Source organism: Psammomys obesus, unplaced genomic scaffold, assembly GCF_907164565.1.
Source record: "Psammomys obesus unplaced genomic scaffold, mPsaObe1.curated_primary_1811, whole genome shotgun sequence".
Taxonomy (NCBI): Eukaryota; Metazoa; Chordata; class Mammalia; order Rodentia; family Muridae; genus Psammomys; species Psammomys obesus.
In genome coordinates, this window is record NW_026596051.1 from 18109543 (window position 1) to 18126858 (window position 17316).

Below are 17316 nucleotides of genomic sequence, written 5' to 3' on the forward strand. Positions count from 1 at the left end.
GGCTACTGATAGGGAGGACTTCCTTCCCTTCCATCTGACCCTTCCCTATCAGGTCTCATCAGGACTGGCTGCATTGTCTTCCTCTGTGGCCTGGTAAGGCTGCTCCCCCCCTCCCCTTCAGGGGGAGGTGATCAAAGAGCCAGCCACTAAGTTCATGTCAGAGACAGCCCGTTCCCCTTACTAGGGAGCCCATTTGGACACTGAGTTGCCATGTGCTACATCTGTTCAAGGGTTCTAGGTTATCTCCAGGCATGGTCCTTAGTATCAGTCTCAGAACAGACCCCTGGGCCCAGATTTTTTGGTTCTGTTGTTCTCTTCATGGAGTGACAGACACTTCCAGGTCTTCTTATCTCCCCCTTCTTTCATAAGATTCCCTGCACTCTACCCAAAACTACCCAAAGTTTGGCTATGAGTCTCGGCATCTGCTTTAATACCCTGCAGGGTAGAGTCTTTCAGAGGCCCTCTGTGGTAGGATCCTGTCTTGTTTCTTGTTTTCACCTTCTTCTGATGGTCTATCCTGTTTGCCTTTCTGAATGAGGATTGATCATCTTACCGAGGGTCCTCCTCCTTGTTTAGCTTCTTTAGGTGTACAGATTTTAGTATGATTATCCTACATTATATGTCTAAGATCCACTTATAAGTGAGTATACACCATGTGTGTCTTTCTGCTTCTGGGATACCTCACTCAGGATGATCTTTTCTAGTTCCCACCATTTGCCTGCAAATTTCATGATTTCCTTGTTTTTAATTGCTGAGTAGTAGTCCATTGTATAAATGTACCACAATTTATGTATCCATTTCGCAACTGAGGGACATCTGGGTTCTTTCCAGATTTTGGCTATTATGAGCTACTAAGAGCATGGTTGAGTAAATGTTGTGTACTTGAGTATCTTTTGGATATATGCCTAGGAGTAGTATGGTTGGATCTTGAGGTAGCACTATTATTCCTAATTGTCTGAGAAAGCACCTGATTGGTTTCCAAAGTGGTTGTTGAAGTTTACATTCCCACCAGCAGTGGAAGAGGGTTTCCCTTTCTCCACCTCCTTTTCAGCATGGGTTGTCACTTGAATTTTTGATCTTAGCCATTCTGATGGGTGTAAGGTGAAATCTCAGGGTCGTTTTGATTTGCATTTCCCTGATGACTAAGGATGGTGAGCATTTCTTTAAGTGTTTCTCTGCCATTCAGTATTCCTGTATTGAGAATTCTCTGTTTAGCTCTGTACCCCATTTTTTAAATGGATTACTTGATTTATTGCTGTTTAACTTCTTGAGTTCTTTATATATTCTAGATATTAGCCGTCTATCAGATATAGGGTCGGTGAAGATCGTTTCCTAATTCATAGGCTGTTGTTTTGTTCAGACAACAGTGTCTTTTGCTTTACAGAAACTTTTCAGTTTCATAAAGTCCCATTTATTGATTGTTGATCTCAGAGCCTGTGTTGTTGGTGTTCTGTTCAGGAAGTTGTCTCCTGTGCCAACGAGTTCTAGGCTCTTCTAACAGGTTTAGTGTGTCTGCTTTTATGTTGAGGTCTTTAATCCACTTGGACTTTAGTTTTGTGCAGGGTGATAAGTATGGATCTATTTGCATTTTTCTACATGTAGATACCCAGTAGACCAGCACCATTTGTTGAAGATGCTATCTTTTTTCTATTGTATGGTTTTTGGCATCATTATCAAAAATCAGGTGTCCATAAGTGTGTGGGTTTATTTCTGGGTCTTCTATTCAATTCCATTGATTGCTTCCCACACCATAGAGTTTCCTCTCACCTGGGAAACACAATCACTGGTGTTTTAGGACCCAGAGTTTAGTCTTTTGGTCACTGTGCAGTCATTGCTGTCCTGCTCATCAGACACAGTGTCCTCTCGGTGCTGCCATCTTGGATTCCCCAAGGAATACCTTATTAAAGTATAAAATATCAGAGGATAGTAGTTCTCTTATGGCAGAGGAGAGAGGGTAGTGTCAGGTTGGGGGATGGATTGTTTTATCAATGACAAAAGGAGAAAGCCCTGCATAGGAGGTAACCTTTGAGTAAACAGGAAGGAAGGAACAGGGCGATTGTAGCAGCTACCTCAAGAGAGTGCTTCAGGCAGAGCAGAGAGCAGTTTATTGTAGCACGCCAATTGGATACAAGAAGCCAGTCATAGGAAAAGGAAGGATGGGTGGGCAGGGATGGAGACAGAGTGTCCTGAAGCTTTACTAAGTGCAGCTGATACACTGTCCTGAAAATAGGGTCACTACTAAAAGTAAAATGCTTTAACTTTTAAGTGAGAGGGTATGGGAGGGATAGTGGTGATAGCATGCCCTAGAGGTACAGTAGTGCGTGTGAAGCTGGCATTTCCATCGGGTTGCACAGACATATTCGTGATGCTTAATTCCACAGATGCATATTGACTCTCACGAAGCCCTTGGAGTGTTAAATACCTTGTTTGAGATTTTGGCTCCTTCCTCTCTTCGTCCTGTGGACATGCTTCTGCGGAGTATGTTCATCACTCCAAGCACAATGGTGAGTCTCACCAGACACTCCTGATGCACTAGAAGGTGGGTTCCAGCCCAGATCTTGCCACAGCTGGTGAGGTGGAACTTAAGAAGTTGCATTTTTCAGTTCCAACTGAGCCTGATCCTGCTTCTCTGGGACCACGCTTGGAACCAGTTGTTGTAGGGACTTTCTGGTGAAGTCGTAAATTAGGGTGATTTTCTTCCATGGAATTGGCAACCAGGGAAAATTTAATCATCTTTCCTTAGCATTAGCATATGTGTTTTGTTTTTTAGGCATCTGTAAGCACTGTGCAGCTGTGGATATCTGGAATCCTAGCCATTCTGAGGGTTCTCATTTCCCAGTCAACCGAAGATATTGTTCTTTCTCGTGTTCAGGAGCTCTCCTTCTCTCCATATTTAATCTCCTGTCCAGTAATTAATAGGTTAAGGGATGGAGACAGTAATTCAACACTGGGAGAACGCAGTGAAGGGAAACAAATAAAGAATTTGCCAGAAGACACATTCTCAAGGTATGTTTTCTTTCGGAACCTGTAACTGACTGTGTCTCTTGGCTGGTCCCATGGTGTCTCAGCAGCAGCAGCCAGCAATAATTGCTGGTCTTGTTGTGGGTCTGAACTCACTTGCCTTTTGTAAGATTTATATATTTACACATAGAAACCTTATCTTGAACCAAACCAAACAAACAAAAAGGTGTATTTCTTTTTAGTAAATGTGTATGAGTGTTTTGCCTATGTGTGTCTCATGCTCATGGAGGCCAGACAGCATTGAAGCCCCTGGAACAGGAGTTTCAGACAGTTGGAAGCTGCCATGTAGATTCTGGGAATTGAACCTAGGTCGTCTGCCAGGGCAGCAAATTCTCCTGAGCCCTGATTTTTATTCTTCCCTTACCTTACGATGGCTTCTTTTTTTAACGTCTTTTTTATGGTTCTGCCTCATTTTAGCTCTGTCCTTATGACTGACTTGACAAGAGTAGCTCAACCCTGTACTTATTTTCACCATGTGCTACTTTAAGAACCTTTCATTTCCTGGGTGAATTGCATCTACCAGATGCCTGCAGGATCAACTCATGTGCTCCTGCCCACATACTGTGGGAGTGCCTCAAGGCAGTGATAGGGGTTATCGCTTAGGCACTTGTCAGTGCTTTGTATGGACCATTCACTACATTAGAGTGGTGCTGCAGATGTGCTCCTTAGGGCCTCCAGTCTTTTCAGGGGGAGACGCCTATGCTATCTTGTAAACCTACACACTGCCTTTTTGTTTGCAGGTTCAACTGGCAGCCCATTACTCTCCCTCTGTTAAGTTGAAGGAGTGGATAAAAATGATGTTACACTACATTCCTATGTCAAATTCCCAGCTTGTATTTATATAACACTCTCATAGCTGATAAAGCTTTAAAAAAAAAAAATACTGCTTGTCATTTTGTCTTGATGGGCCTTTGAAAATGGTATGATACTATTTCACATTAAGGAAGGTGATATAGAGAGAAGCAGACAGAGACTTAGTCCACAACGATGGTCTGACACATTTCACTTTAGCTTTGTTTAGTGTGCTGCCCTTATTTCTCCTACTTTACACAAACGGTCTTTATTTCACACTTGTGCTTGGCGCAAGCTCGTTGATAATGACTAATATGCTGTTCTTTGTTCCCTTTCTTGGAAGATTTCTTTTACAGCTGGTTGGTATTCTTTTAGAAGACATTGTTACAAAACAGCTCAAAGTGGAAATGAGTGAACAGCAGCATACATTCTACTGTCAAGAGCTAGGCACACTGCTCATGTGTCTGATCCACATTTTCAAATCTGGTAAGTAAATCCAATTAGATTGATAATATTTCATGTTCCCTGCCTCCAGCAGTGCTCTCTTCCCATAGAAGCGCACATTCCCTACACCATGTGAGAGCATGTTGATGATAGGAGTAAACCTGATACCATACATTGATAGGCAGACACCTGAAAGAATGAGTAGCAGAGCACTTGGAAGATAGCTCTGTACTAGTCTTCATAACAGCATTCATTAAATAGCTAAGAAGAAGCAACTCCAGCATTTATTAGTGGGCTGGTTGATAAACCAAATCTGGCATATATATATATATATATATCGGATAGAGTCAAATGTTTATATGCATAGAATATTTTAGCTTGAAAAAGCAAAATAATTCTGACATAAGAAACAACATGGGGTACTGGAGAGATAGCTTAGCAGTTGAGAGTATTTGCTATTCTTGTGGAGGACCCACCTTTGCTTTCCAATATATCATAGAGGCTTACAGTCATCTGTAATTCCAAGGTGTGATCCCTTCTTCTAGACTCTACGAGCACCAGGCATGCATGAGATGCATATACATACATGCAGGCAAAACGCTCATATACGTAAAATTAAAAGGCCAACATAGGTGACCCTTGAAGAGGTCGTCCTAAGCAAAATGAGCTAGACACAAAAGGATGTACACTGTGTTTCATTTATATGAGATGCTCATAGTACTCCAAATCTAGAGACAGAAACCAGGATGGTAGATGCCAGTAGTTTCAGGAGAGGGACTTAGTGACTATGAAGTTTTAGTTCTACAAGGTGAAAAGAATTATAAATAGTGTTGATATTGTATAACATAAATGCATTTAATGCCAGAGCTATATATTTAAAAATTATCAAGGTGGTAAATTTTATGTTATATGTATTTTACCACAATAAAAAATAATTGGAGGCCAACAAGATGTTGTTGTAACAACAACAAGTAGATACAGGTGTAACAAGTAGATACAGGTGTTTGTAACCAACCCCGACAACCTAAGTATGATCTCTAAGACCCACATGGCAGAAGGAGAGAATAAACTGCTTCAAGTTATTCTCTGACCTCCAAGTTTATGCTGGGGCACGTGTGCCACCTCCTCACCAATAAACACATAAATGTAAATGTCAGAGCAAACTTAAAGAGACATGCTGAGAATGTAGCTCCATTGGAAGTGATTGCCAAACACATACAAAATGTACAAAACCCTGGTTTTGATCTCTACCTAACCTAAGCATGATGGCCTGTACCTGTAATCTCAGTACTTACCTGTAATCCCAACAACCAGGAGGTAGAGGCAGGAATGTCAGAAGTTCAAGGTCATCCTCAACTACATGGAGAGTTTGAGGCTGGAGTGACCTGCATGAACACTTGTCTTAAAAATAATACACCTGTTTGTTTAATCAGTAGGGTGATAGGTTGGAGTGTGACATTGTAGTTTCATCCTGTAGTCTCCATGGCGTAGTCCCATGATCCAGCTATATTCTCTATCTTGGCTTTGTTCTCTGGTGGACTCATTTCACAAGGAAGAAGAATGTTCTCTGGCCATAGTGGTCTGAGCCTCTAAAGTATGTTGATTAGTTTTCCATAACTTGAGTAGGCAGCCATGAGCTTCTGGCTGCCTTGACCAGTTTGAGCAGTCTTCCTTGTGGGTTGTGTGGGTTGCTTTGTGAAAGGTGAGGAACTGATAGTTTGATGCCAGTGAAAACAACTTATCAGTTAGAACACTAGAGATGACTTCTAGAACCCAAGCCAGAAGTGCCAGGAGGTGTAAGATGTGGCAGGTGTGTCTCCAGTCAGAAGGTATTCTCTATGATTGGATTTCTATGTGCATTTTCTGTACATACCTTAGATAAAAGGCATGTACTGTCCTTAGCCTTCATTCAACAGGACTTATATTCTGACCTGCCACTATACCGGGCTCTGGTGAGGAGGGTGATACACTGTTACACAATCACTGTCCCAGGATGATATGAGTAGTTCAACAGTAAACAATTTCTGAGGGTGACTGTTAAGCTAGCTGGGAGTGGGCAGCAGAACCAGCCTTTGGGATACAAAAAATAGACAAGAGAAATGGAGTTGAAAACAGGGTTGGGAGGAAAGCAGGCTGCCCAGGTGAGCCAGAGAGAAAGACATTATGTGGACTGCCTCCCTTGACAATGTAATGTACCAAAATTGAAATTTGATAATGGATGCTAGTTTCAAACCATCTTACTTGCTGATACTGATTTTTTAAAGGTGCTGTTTGTCATCTAAAGATTTATTTTCTTATTTGTTGTATGTGTATGAGAGAGAGGGAGGGGAGAGAAAGGTCATGTGCATGCCAGGTTGGGCAACTCCTCAGGAATGTGTTCTCTCTTTCCACCTTGTTTTGAGACAGGCTCTTTTGTTTCTGCTGTTACACAGCAGAAGATAGGTCTGAAGATAGGGTTGAAATAAATCAGTTATACTTTTATAAAGATATATTTAGATCTTTTGACAATTGTTCTGATTGCTCTTATAGCCCCTTGTGTTTCTGTCTCTTGAGTCTCAGCCAGTCTAAGAGTTGTACGGTGCCATTCTGTCTGCTGGCTATATTGCTCAGTTTTGTATTCTTTCAGCTGCAGCCTGAATCCTTTGCCCCTGTGTTGGCTGGCTTTTTCTGGCCACCTGTGTTCAGGCTTCCACAGCAGCTGTTTTGTAACTCCCAAAGAATGTGGCAATTAGCAGAGGGGCAAAAGTGGGCTGCCATATTAAATAAGTTTAGTGTCTGTCTCTACTTAGAAAAGTTAAGAGTTTGGGGCTAGGGAAAAGCCTTATTCAGAGACGTTCTTGCAGTGCAACTTATGAGGACTTTAGTTTGGATTCCTAGCACTGTGTAAAAAGCTAGACACAGCATCTGTACTTGTAGCAGACAGCTGGAGATATCAAGGTCCGTAGGGCTTACTGGCAGCTAGTATATCTTATCAGTGAGCTCTAGGTTCAGTGAGAGACTTGTCTCAAAAAATAAAGTGGAAAAGTAATATTGACTCCATATCAACCTGTGACTTCAACACATGTACCCAGGTATACACATGCATCCATACATACACATGAGCTCATGGATACACACTAAAGTCACATTCTCTAAGTGCCAAGAACTGTAAACTTCTAAATGTGGGAAAGGACTATGAATAGTCCTGGTCTCCTGGGACTGGACCAAGGTGAACATCAGAAGCATTCCCCATAATCTGTTTTACTTATGTTTGTTTGATTCTAGGAATGTTCCGGAGAATCACAGCAGCTGCCACTAGACTCTTCACCAGTGATGGCTGTGAAGGCAGCTTCTATACTTTAGAGAGCCTGAATGCACGGGTGCGATCCATGGTACCTACACACCCAGCCCTGGTACTGCTCTGGTGTCAGATCCTACTGCTAATCAACTACACTGACCACCGATGGTGGGCAGAGGTGCAGCAGACACCCAAGTAGGTACACAGCTTCCCGGAGCCAGGCTCCAGCCCAGTGTTTGGCCTGAGGCTTGGCTGCTATGAGGGCATTTTTATTTTCCATTCTTTATGAGGCTTTGTAAAACTCTGGCTGAATATTAATCTTTCTTTCATGGGTACAGTTTTGTAGGGAAATGTGGTCTGGCTATGGGCATTCAAACTAAACAGTCGCTTTTTCACTCTGATTTTCTTTGACAAGCTCTTTGACACTGTTCCATCATTTGGGTTATGCTTGTCAGGCTTTATCCCTCCTGCTACGTCCTGTGGCTTTCATTGGTTCCACAGTGGACATTTTGCAATGTCTTAACTTTGTTATGATTGAATGTGTTCTGGGTATTCTTAGATAATGAAGTAATTATTTAGCAAATTTCAAAACTGATTGGAAGTATTTTATTAATTTATGTTTATTATTGAGATAGACTGTTTCTGGTTGTGGGTGGCCCTATTTTTTACAAAGAGTTTTTAGACTTAAATCTCAGTGCCCAGGTACTCACTCACTCAGATGTCTGAGCATGTTTGGAAGTAAAAGCTGTGAGCCCTGACAAGTCAGTCCTTAGTGTTTTCTGAACACTTTGGGGGAAAATTTCTTACGAACCCTTGTGGGGGAAGTTTCTTAAGGAAGAGTGTAGGTAAAGTTAACTCCTCAGCTTGTACAGGGAGACCAGGGCCTCCCATCCAGACCCAACTTTTACATCCCTGTGTAGGGCATTATTGCCTGTCTGCTATGTGCTCCTTAGAATTCAGTCTGCAACAGAAATAAAAATGCTACTTTCTGCCCCCACATGTGATCACTTGGGGAGGCACCCACAATGTCATTTGAAATCCTTAGAGGATCTCTTAGGCCTGTCACATTAACTGAGTGCTCACATTGTAAGAGCTAGTGGATAGGAAGCCAGTTACCTAGTTCTCTCTTCTATGCACATGTAAATCAGCCTTGAAGCTGCTGAAAACATTTCAGTGCAAGGAAACTTGCTAGGGGCTAAGAATTTGCATATATTCCAAGCCCCTGCTGCTAAGAGTGCTGCTGTTCCAGATGCTAAGAGCGCAAGGGTGTCCCAGCACTACCAGTGTTCGTTCCTTTCTTCTTTCTTTCTCATTTTTCCTGTTTGTTTGTTTTTAATTATTTATTTATTCACTTTACAGCCCTATCACAGCCCCCTCCCTCCTGTCCTTCAGGTCCCACCTTCCCATCCTCTTCTCCCTTCTTCCCTCCCCTTCTCAGAGAAGGGGAGACACTACTACCACCAACCTGCCCCAGCACATCAAGTCTCATCAGGACTAAGTGCATCCTCTTCCCCTGAGGCCCAGCAAGGCAGCCCAGCTGAAAGAAAATTATCTGAAAGCAGGCAACAGATTCCATGTTGGAGACAGCCCCTGTTCTAATTGCTAGGGGACCCTCATGAAGACCAAGCTGTCCATTAGCTACATACATATAGAGGGGTCTAGGTCCAGTCCATGAATGTAATTTGGTTGGTAGTTCAGTCTCTGTGAGCCCCTATGATTCTTGGTTAGTTGACTTTGTTGGTCTTGTGGAGTTCTTGTTCCCTCCAAGTCCCTCTCTCCTTCCCCCAGCTCTTCTACAAGACTCCCCAAGCTCTGCCTAGTGTTTGGCTGTGGGTCTCTGCTTCTGTTTTAATCTCCTGCTTTGTGGAGCCTCTCAGGGCATAGTTATGCTGGGCTTCTGTCTATAAGCATAGCAGAATGTCATTAATAGTATCAGGGGTTAGCTCTTTCCCATGGGGTAGGTCTCAAGTTGAGCCAGTCAGTGCTTGGCACTTCCCACAATCTTGCTCCATCTTTATCCCTGTACACCTTGTAGGCAGGGTAAATTTTGGGTCAAAGGTTTTGTGGGTTGATTAGCGTCCTCCTCCTTCCACTGGAAGTCCTGCCAGGCTATAGGAGGTAGCCACTTCAGTCTCCATATCCCCTGCTGCAAGGAGTTTCAGCTAGAGTCAATGCCATATCCTCCCAGGAGCCTATCCCATCACAAGTCTTCAGCTTGTCTCAGAAGTGGGCCTCCTCCATTGGTTTCCCTCCTCTCTCCCAGGCCTCTTATCTTCTACCCTCTACTCTCCCCTTACCTGATTTCTACCCTCATTCTGCTTTCCAACCCCTCTCCCACCCAGTTCTCTCTCTTCATCTACTTCCGATGTCTATTCTATTTTCCCTTCTCAGTGACATTCCAGCATCCTCCTTTGGGCTGTCCTTATTATTTAGCTTTTTTGGGTCAGTGCATTGTACTTTGGTTGGTTGGTTGGTTGGTTGGTTGGTTGGTTGGTTGGTTGGTTGGTTGGTTGGTTGGTTGTTAATTTTAAAATGTTTTTAGTTGAAATAGAACCACATCATTTCCCTGCTTCCAACTGCCTTCCCCAAGCCTCCTATATACCCTCCATTCTTACATTGATAGCCTCTTTTTCTCTTACTATATTTGTTACACAAATATATATGTGCATGTAGGTATGTGTATGTATAAATATATATAAACAAACCTGCTGTTTCTGATTTTGTTATTTGTGAATATATGAATTCAGGGTTGGCTACTCTACATTGAACAACCAGTAAGAGGGCTCATCCCTGGGAGAGGCTAATTAGCTACCTATAATATTTTGTCTAGGGATGAGATCTTGTGAAAATTTTCCCCATCCACATTAATATATACCCATGGATACTGCCTTTCTTGTGGTCTTGTTTATACATCTATCCTAGACTGCTTCACAGCACTTTCTAGTTATTCTGGCTCTTATCATCTTTCTGCCTCCTCTTCCATAATGTTGCCTGAGCCACAGATGCAAGAGCTGTGACATAGTGTATCTATTGGGCTGAATTCTTCTCACAATCCATTGATCTCTGCATTTTGTGGTTGTGGTTTTCTGTGATTGTCTCCGTTTATTATATTTGATGAGGGTGATAGCTACAAATTGAAGCTCAGAGCTGGGCATGGTGGAGTAGATCTTTAATCTCAACCCTTAGGAGGCAGAAGCAGGTGGAGCTCAGTGAAATCAAGGCCAGCGAGCTCTGCATAACAAGTTTCAGGCCAGCCAGAGCTACACAGTGAGAACTTGTCTTAAGAAAAAAACAAACAAAAAAAACCCAAAAACTGGTAGCTCTGACCTTAACAAGGTGGCTCAATGGGTAAATGTGCTTGCTGCTAAGCCTGATGACTTGAGTTCAATCCCTAGGACCTACACAGTAGAAAGCGAATTGATTCTCATATGTTATCCTCTGACATCCACAAGCACACTGTGCTGCACAAGCTCACAAATAATTTGGTAAAAGACTTAAAAAAGAAAAAGATTTGGGGCCCTGGAACGTGAATGTAGTAGGTTTCCAGGAGACTCTAGTAAACACCCTAGCCTGAGTTGTGTTGGGTAAGGCATGGTGTGGAGCTTAAGTCAACTATGGATGAGCCAGCAAAGAGGGCAGGAGGAAGGTAGGAATGGCTCCAGCCTACACTAAACCATAGTTTTCAGCAACATCTGCCCACTCCGTTGGTGTACAGTAGTGTTGAAGATTAAAAACAATACTATGGTTTGTTCAATAGGAATTGGGTTTTGACTTTAGCTTATGGTGGAGGCTAGCGCTCACCAAGGTGTTCACTGGACACACTGAAATATCTGTGTCTTAAAAGTCAAAAGTGTTACATGAAGAAAACAAATATGACAAGTGAATTTACTTTAGAATCCTTGATTGTGTTCTGGATCTGGAATATAAGATTGCTAGAATGGTCATTATTGGGTAATTGTATATTTGAGGATGAGCGTGGTATGGTGGTGGCTTTGAAGCTGTGAACATGTTCAGGAAACAACCGCTGCAGTGTTTATAGCGAAATGTGCTCTAGAATCACTCTTCCGTGTTGCAGCCAAGGAAGTGTGTGTGCATTGCACAGACTGTGCAATAAAGTTTTCTGTGGGTGTGTAGTGTGTGTTTAGGTAGAATATGTAGCATATACCCAGTTTGTATGTGCAAATTGTGTACAAGAACTCAAAGGTGACAAATACTAATAGTTGAATGTAGGCAAAAGTCAGGGGCTTTTTGTTGAATTGTTACTTCAGCTTTTCTGATTGTTTGACGTTTTCAACTAAAAGAGGAAAAGATGATGGAAGAGAAAGCAATTGGAGACAGCTTTTAGAAGGAGGCATGCTATAAGGGGACTTAGAGCTGTGAGAAATGGGGTCATAGTTTCTTTTCATTTTTATTCATCTGTGTGTGTGTGTGTGTCTGTGTGTGAATGTGCCTTAGCCCACATGTAGAGATCAGAGTACAACTTTCATGAGTCAGTCCTCTTCTTCCACTATGGAATCCAGGGATCAAACTCAGGTTACCAGGCTTGTGCGTCCAACAAGTGCTTTAACTTCCTGAACCATTTAGCCAGCTCAAGAGGGGATTTATAATGATAGAAATAATAGTACCAGTTATTTAACAGGGATAAAGATTTGAGTGTACAGAAGAGGCTTCCTTGAGTTAGTGAATGTAGTATTTGGGCACAACCATTGGTTTTATTGTAGTAGTCGTTAGTAGTCCTTCAAAATTACAGTTTCTTTCTTTCTTTTCTTCCTTATGTACATTGGTATTTTTCTTGTATATATGTCTATATGAGGGTGCAATCCCCTGGAACTGCAGTTAAAAGCAGTTGTGAGCTACCATGTGGGTTCAAACCTGGGTACTGACCAGCTAGTGCTCTTAACCACTGACCCATCTCTCTAGCTCCAAAATTACCATTTCTCTCACACTCACCCCATATATTAAAATGAGAAGGCTATCACTTTTAGGTTCTTAGTGAAGTATTCTTCAGAGGAGCCTCCCTATTTTTCTTCATTTGGTAAGATCTCAGGATCTAGTCTTTGGTAGCTTCTACTCAGTAGCAATGCCATAATTGAGCATTATTTGTGTGATGATTTGCTTAATATCTATTTCCCCTTTTTTTTGTTTGCTGTTATATTCCATTCAGGACCATTACATATTCAAACCATAACAGTGTCTCCTGCTAATTATTTAATTGCAAATTCCACCTATTTTCCCTCAGAAGTTGTTTGCTCTACATGTAGCTGTGAGTTTAAGTTACAAAGCTCCAACTGAAAGAGGGCAGGTGTTCTGTGTAACAGTTTCTTAACTAGCGGAGAATACCTGGTAAAATGCCTTTTGTGGTCCAGGCAGTTCCTTCTTGTCCCTTTGTAGCCATGATGCCTTCCCTGTCCATGATAAGTACTTCCATGCATACCCTGTGCCCAGAGAAGAATTCTATTGAAATGAACTGTGCGTCTTGTTGTTCATCCAGCAACACGTGTTTTAAATTCATTCCTGTGATAGTCATGCTCTGTGGTCTTATTCCATGTACTTGCTGAGTAGGATCCCACTGTAGATGCACTAGTTTACTCATCCATTCACTTGTGGGGAAACAGAAATTTTTGGCAGCGCTAACAAAATCTTAGCCTATATCATATTTATTGGTTATCTTTTAGGACTGAGGAGTTGCAGAATTGTTCAATACATTTCAAATGTGCTTGCCTTCCTGTCACCTCTGTTCCTATTTAGATTGAGCAAAAGATGGAAATGTATTAGATACTGTGTTTTAAGTATCAGGCTATAATCAAGTCTCCAGGGTTAGAAAGAAGAAGATTTAGAAAGAAGAAAGATGCAGTGACAAGCAGTATGAAGTGGAGTAACTACTCTAGTGGAGAAGAAGCACTTTGAACAGTAATTCCACAGCCAGGACCTGCTAAGCAATATGTTTGAAAATGAGCAGGGAAGTATGAAATGAGGCTTTCTCTGACACTTGACAGTATTTGTAGATGACAGGGATTTCAAAAACAGCTGTTCCATTATCAAACATGGCCAGTATGAGTTCTGGAGTGGGCATGTTGTTTGAAATTGCACTTTATAGTGGGTTTTACCCTTTAGTCAAACACTGTCATCATCTGCCTGCTAAACCCTCTTGTGTCCTTTAATGTTTTCTAGTAACAGAAGTCGGAGGTGCATAAACACATAACTCCAGTCTGATGTAGCAGTGTTTGGAATAATTTGTGGGTTTGAGAAGGAAAACCAAGCATAGCCATGTTCAGTATTATGTGTGTGTGTGTAAGTTTGCTGCTATCCCAGACATGCCCTCATGGCATCTTTCACTCCTTGTAGGAGACACAGTCTGTCCTGCACGAAGTCACTTAACCCCCAGATATCTGGTGAAGAGGAGGATTCTGGCTCAGCAGCTCAGCTTGGAATGTGCAATAGAGAAATAGTGCGAAGAGGGGCCCTTATTCTCTTCTGTGATTATGTTGTAAGTGTGATAAATGCTGTTAAGGGAGGTGGAGGGCCTCATAAATGCTACTTGTATGCACCTATTAGGTAACCAGATTGTTCACTGTCCCACAGACAAATCAAAGCTGAGGTGAGGTACCAATGTTTGATTTACTGTGGGGCTTTATTAGAGCAGTCTGGGCTCATCCTCTTCTAAATTTCTAAGTTGATTCAGAAGTTTACATTCAGACGTCAGGAGTTTATCACCTTCCCTGGAACTTAGTGCCCGGCATATAGCTGGGCAGTTTTTGTCTCACTATGTAGGTCAGGCTGGTTTGAAACTCACAGTGGAAACATGGCTGGCCTCAAACTCACAGAGACCCCCCTCCTTCTGCCTCCTGACTATTGGGATTAAAGATGTGTGTCACCATTCCCAGCAAACTCTAGATGATTTTAGCAAAGCTAAGTATACTGATGGTTGTGGAGTTTTGGCTAAGTTTTTCCAGTTATTTTTTTATTTTTTTAGGAAAGGTGTTAAATGTTCATTTGGATTTCAGAATAGGTTTTCTTTTGACTACCACTTTTTTTTAAATTACTTTTGTGGAATTTTTAACTAGAAATTAACTGTTTGATTTATGAAAATAAGTCTTCTAATTATATTGATCTAAAATAAGTTACCATTACATTTTAATCTGGATTTGGTGCTTTTTTTTTTTTTTTTTAAACAAACTTAGAATCACATATGTACACATTGTTAAAAGTTGTTAAAAGTCTGAACCAGATTAAAACACAGACTTGAGCCGGCTGTGAGCAGAGGCAGTCTTACGGTATTTGTACTTTACTAGTGTTCACTCTGTTTTTGAGACAGGGTACACTGTACAGAACTGGTTATCTGTCCATAATCCTCCTCCCTCGGCCTCCTGAGTTCTGGGATGTAGGTGTATGCCACAATGCCTAGCTTAATCTTTTACTTGACATTCCCAATATTGAAGTAGTTTTTATATTTTGCTCCAGTTTGAGAAGTAATGTGATATAATGGTGTTTTCAAAAAAGTATAAGAATTAATGCCGTAGGGTAATACTATCAAGTGATTGCAAATGGAAAATATTATTAGCCAGGTGTCAAGGATTTGATCAGGTTTTGGCTTCTGTCTAGTATCTGTCTAAGATTATGACTTCTATATGTGTAAAAGCTACATGTCGTTTTTTTTGAGATCTTTTATTGGTGGTGGAGGGTTTGTTGTTTTGTTTTGTTTTGTTTTTCCTTCTTCAAGACAAAGTTTCTCTGTGTAGCCTTGTCTGTCCTGGAACTCACTTTGTAGACCAGGCTGGCCTCAAACTTATAGAGGTCTGCCTGCCTCTGCTTTCATGCACCACCACTGCCCAGCAGGCTATATATGTGTGTTTTTACTTTCTTTAAAAAGTTTTAAGTGGCATTTCTTTTATGTACTGAAGAGATCTATTTTTTGATTCAGGAATTCTGTCAGATCTGTGGCAGTTAGTGGCTATTTTCTCCACTAAGTATTAGAGACAGAGTAAGTGTAGAACAGCTCATGCTAGGCTGGCCTGCAGCCTGGTGGGAAGCTCATTTACAACATGGGGCTTCTTTAATTTCCATGCGTGCAAACTCAAGGCCAGTCACTAGGGCGGCCTGTACCAGAGTGTTCACCTTGCTCCTGTGGGCAGCTACCCCTTGACTTGTCCAAGGAGCAATGCTTCTTTTGTTATTCTCTGATGTTAAGCCATTTACTACCGTCTCTGGGAGCTGGACATTGCCACTGGGTCTTGGCTTCCTATGGCCTCTACCTCATGTAGTCAGAAGTACGAGGCTCTGTAATCAACTTTCCTTCCTTTCTCTCATTGACTTATACTCAGACACTGTCTTCACCGAGGCAGTTTTTATTTGGAATTTGTTTTTGCTTATTCTTGCTAGCCTTCTTGTATACTTGAAATGTATCTTTTGCTATCTCTTTTCTAGTGTCAGAATCTCCATGACTCAGAACACTTAACGTGGCTCATTGTGAATCATATTCAAGATCTGATCAACCTGTCCCATGAGCCTCCAGTACAAGACTTTATTAGTGCTATTCATCGTAATTCTGCAGCTAGTGGTCTTTTTATCCAGGCAATTCAGTCTCGTTGTGAAAATCTCTCAACTGTAAGTCTTTAACCTTCCAGTTTGCTTTCTCTGCCTTGAAAATGGAGTACTGGGTAGTATTCCATTGTGTAAATATATCACAATTTCTGTATCCATTCCACAATTGAGGGACATCTGGGTTGTTTCCAGATTCTGTTTATTACAAATAAAGCTGCTACAAACATGGTTGAGCAACTGTCCTTGTTGTATACTTGAGCATCTTTTGGTTATATGCCCAGGAGTGGTATAGCGTGGCAGCTCAGTCTCCAAATGGGCTCCCTATTAAAGGGAACAGGGACTGTCTCTGGCATGAATTCAGTGGCTGGCTCTTTGATCACCTCTGGGGGGCGGGGGGGCAGCCTTACCAGGCCACAGAAGAAGACTATGAAAGACAGTCCTGATGAGACCTGATAGGCTAGGGTCAGATGGAAGGGGTGGAGGTCCTCCCCTATCAGTGGACTGGGGAAGGGGCATGGGAGGAGATGAGGCAGGGAGGGAAGGCAGTATTGGGAGGGGACTAGGGTGGGGGCTCTAGCTGGGATACAAAATGAATAAATTGTAATAAATAAAAAATATATATATTTTTTAAATGGAGTACTAGAATTTTGTTAGTACCAGTTACTAGTCTGAGGAATAATAAGTTCTTTTTCCTTCTTAACATTAGCCAACCACTCTGAAGAAAACACTTCAGTGCTTGGAAGGCATCCATCTCAGCCAATCTGGTGCTGTGCTCACATTATATGTGGACAGGCTCCTGGGCACTCCCTTCCGGGCGCTGGCTCGCATGGTTGACACCCTGGCCTGTCGCCGGGTAGAAATGCTTTTGGCTGCAAATTTACAGGTACTGAATAATGATGATTTATATCAAACTTAGCAAGTCAGTCAAAACATTTGGTCCGTGGATTGGCCACTGGTCTTGATTGGCCACTAATACGGGAGCATGTATGCCATGTTTGTTATTTGTGTGTTTAACCAGCTGCTTCTAGTCTTACTAGATATATATCTTACTAGATATAGTGTGCATACCAGTTTATCCTTTTTAAGTACATATGAGGTTGTATGTCACAAAATCTCTGATGTGTTCGTGTCTGTGTAGAGCAGCATGGCCCAGTTGCCAGTGGAGGAACTGAACAGAATCCAGGAGCACCTCCAGAACAGTGGGCTTGCACAGAGGTAAGACTGCAGCGTGGGGTACGGGC

At 41.9% G+C, this 17316-nt stretch overlaps 1 protein-coding gene across 2 annotated transcripts in view; it reads left to right on the top strand.

The window, feature by feature from the left end:
- The window catches only part of Htt (huntingtin), a 143701-nt gene that overhangs the window by 91419 nt on the left and 34966 nt on the right, over window positions 1–17316 (top strand). For both annotated transcript variants that reach the window (XM_055624231.1, XM_055624232.1), the window contains exons 38-45: window positions 2382–2504; window positions 2771–3006; window positions 4157–4299; window positions 7522–7729; window positions 13880–14021; window positions 15959–16138; window positions 16782–16958; window positions 17214–17290. In XM_055624231.1, coding sequence (XP_055480206.1) covers window positions 2382–2504; window positions 2771–3006; window positions 4157–4299; window positions 7522–7729; window positions 13880–14021; window positions 15959–16138; window positions 16782–16958; window positions 17214–17290 — 1286 coding nt within the window. The remainder of the gene's footprint in view (window positions 1–2381; window positions 2505–2770; window positions 3007–4156; window positions 4300–7521; window positions 7730–13879; window positions 14022–15958; window positions 16139–16781; window positions 16959–17213; window positions 17291–17316) is intronic.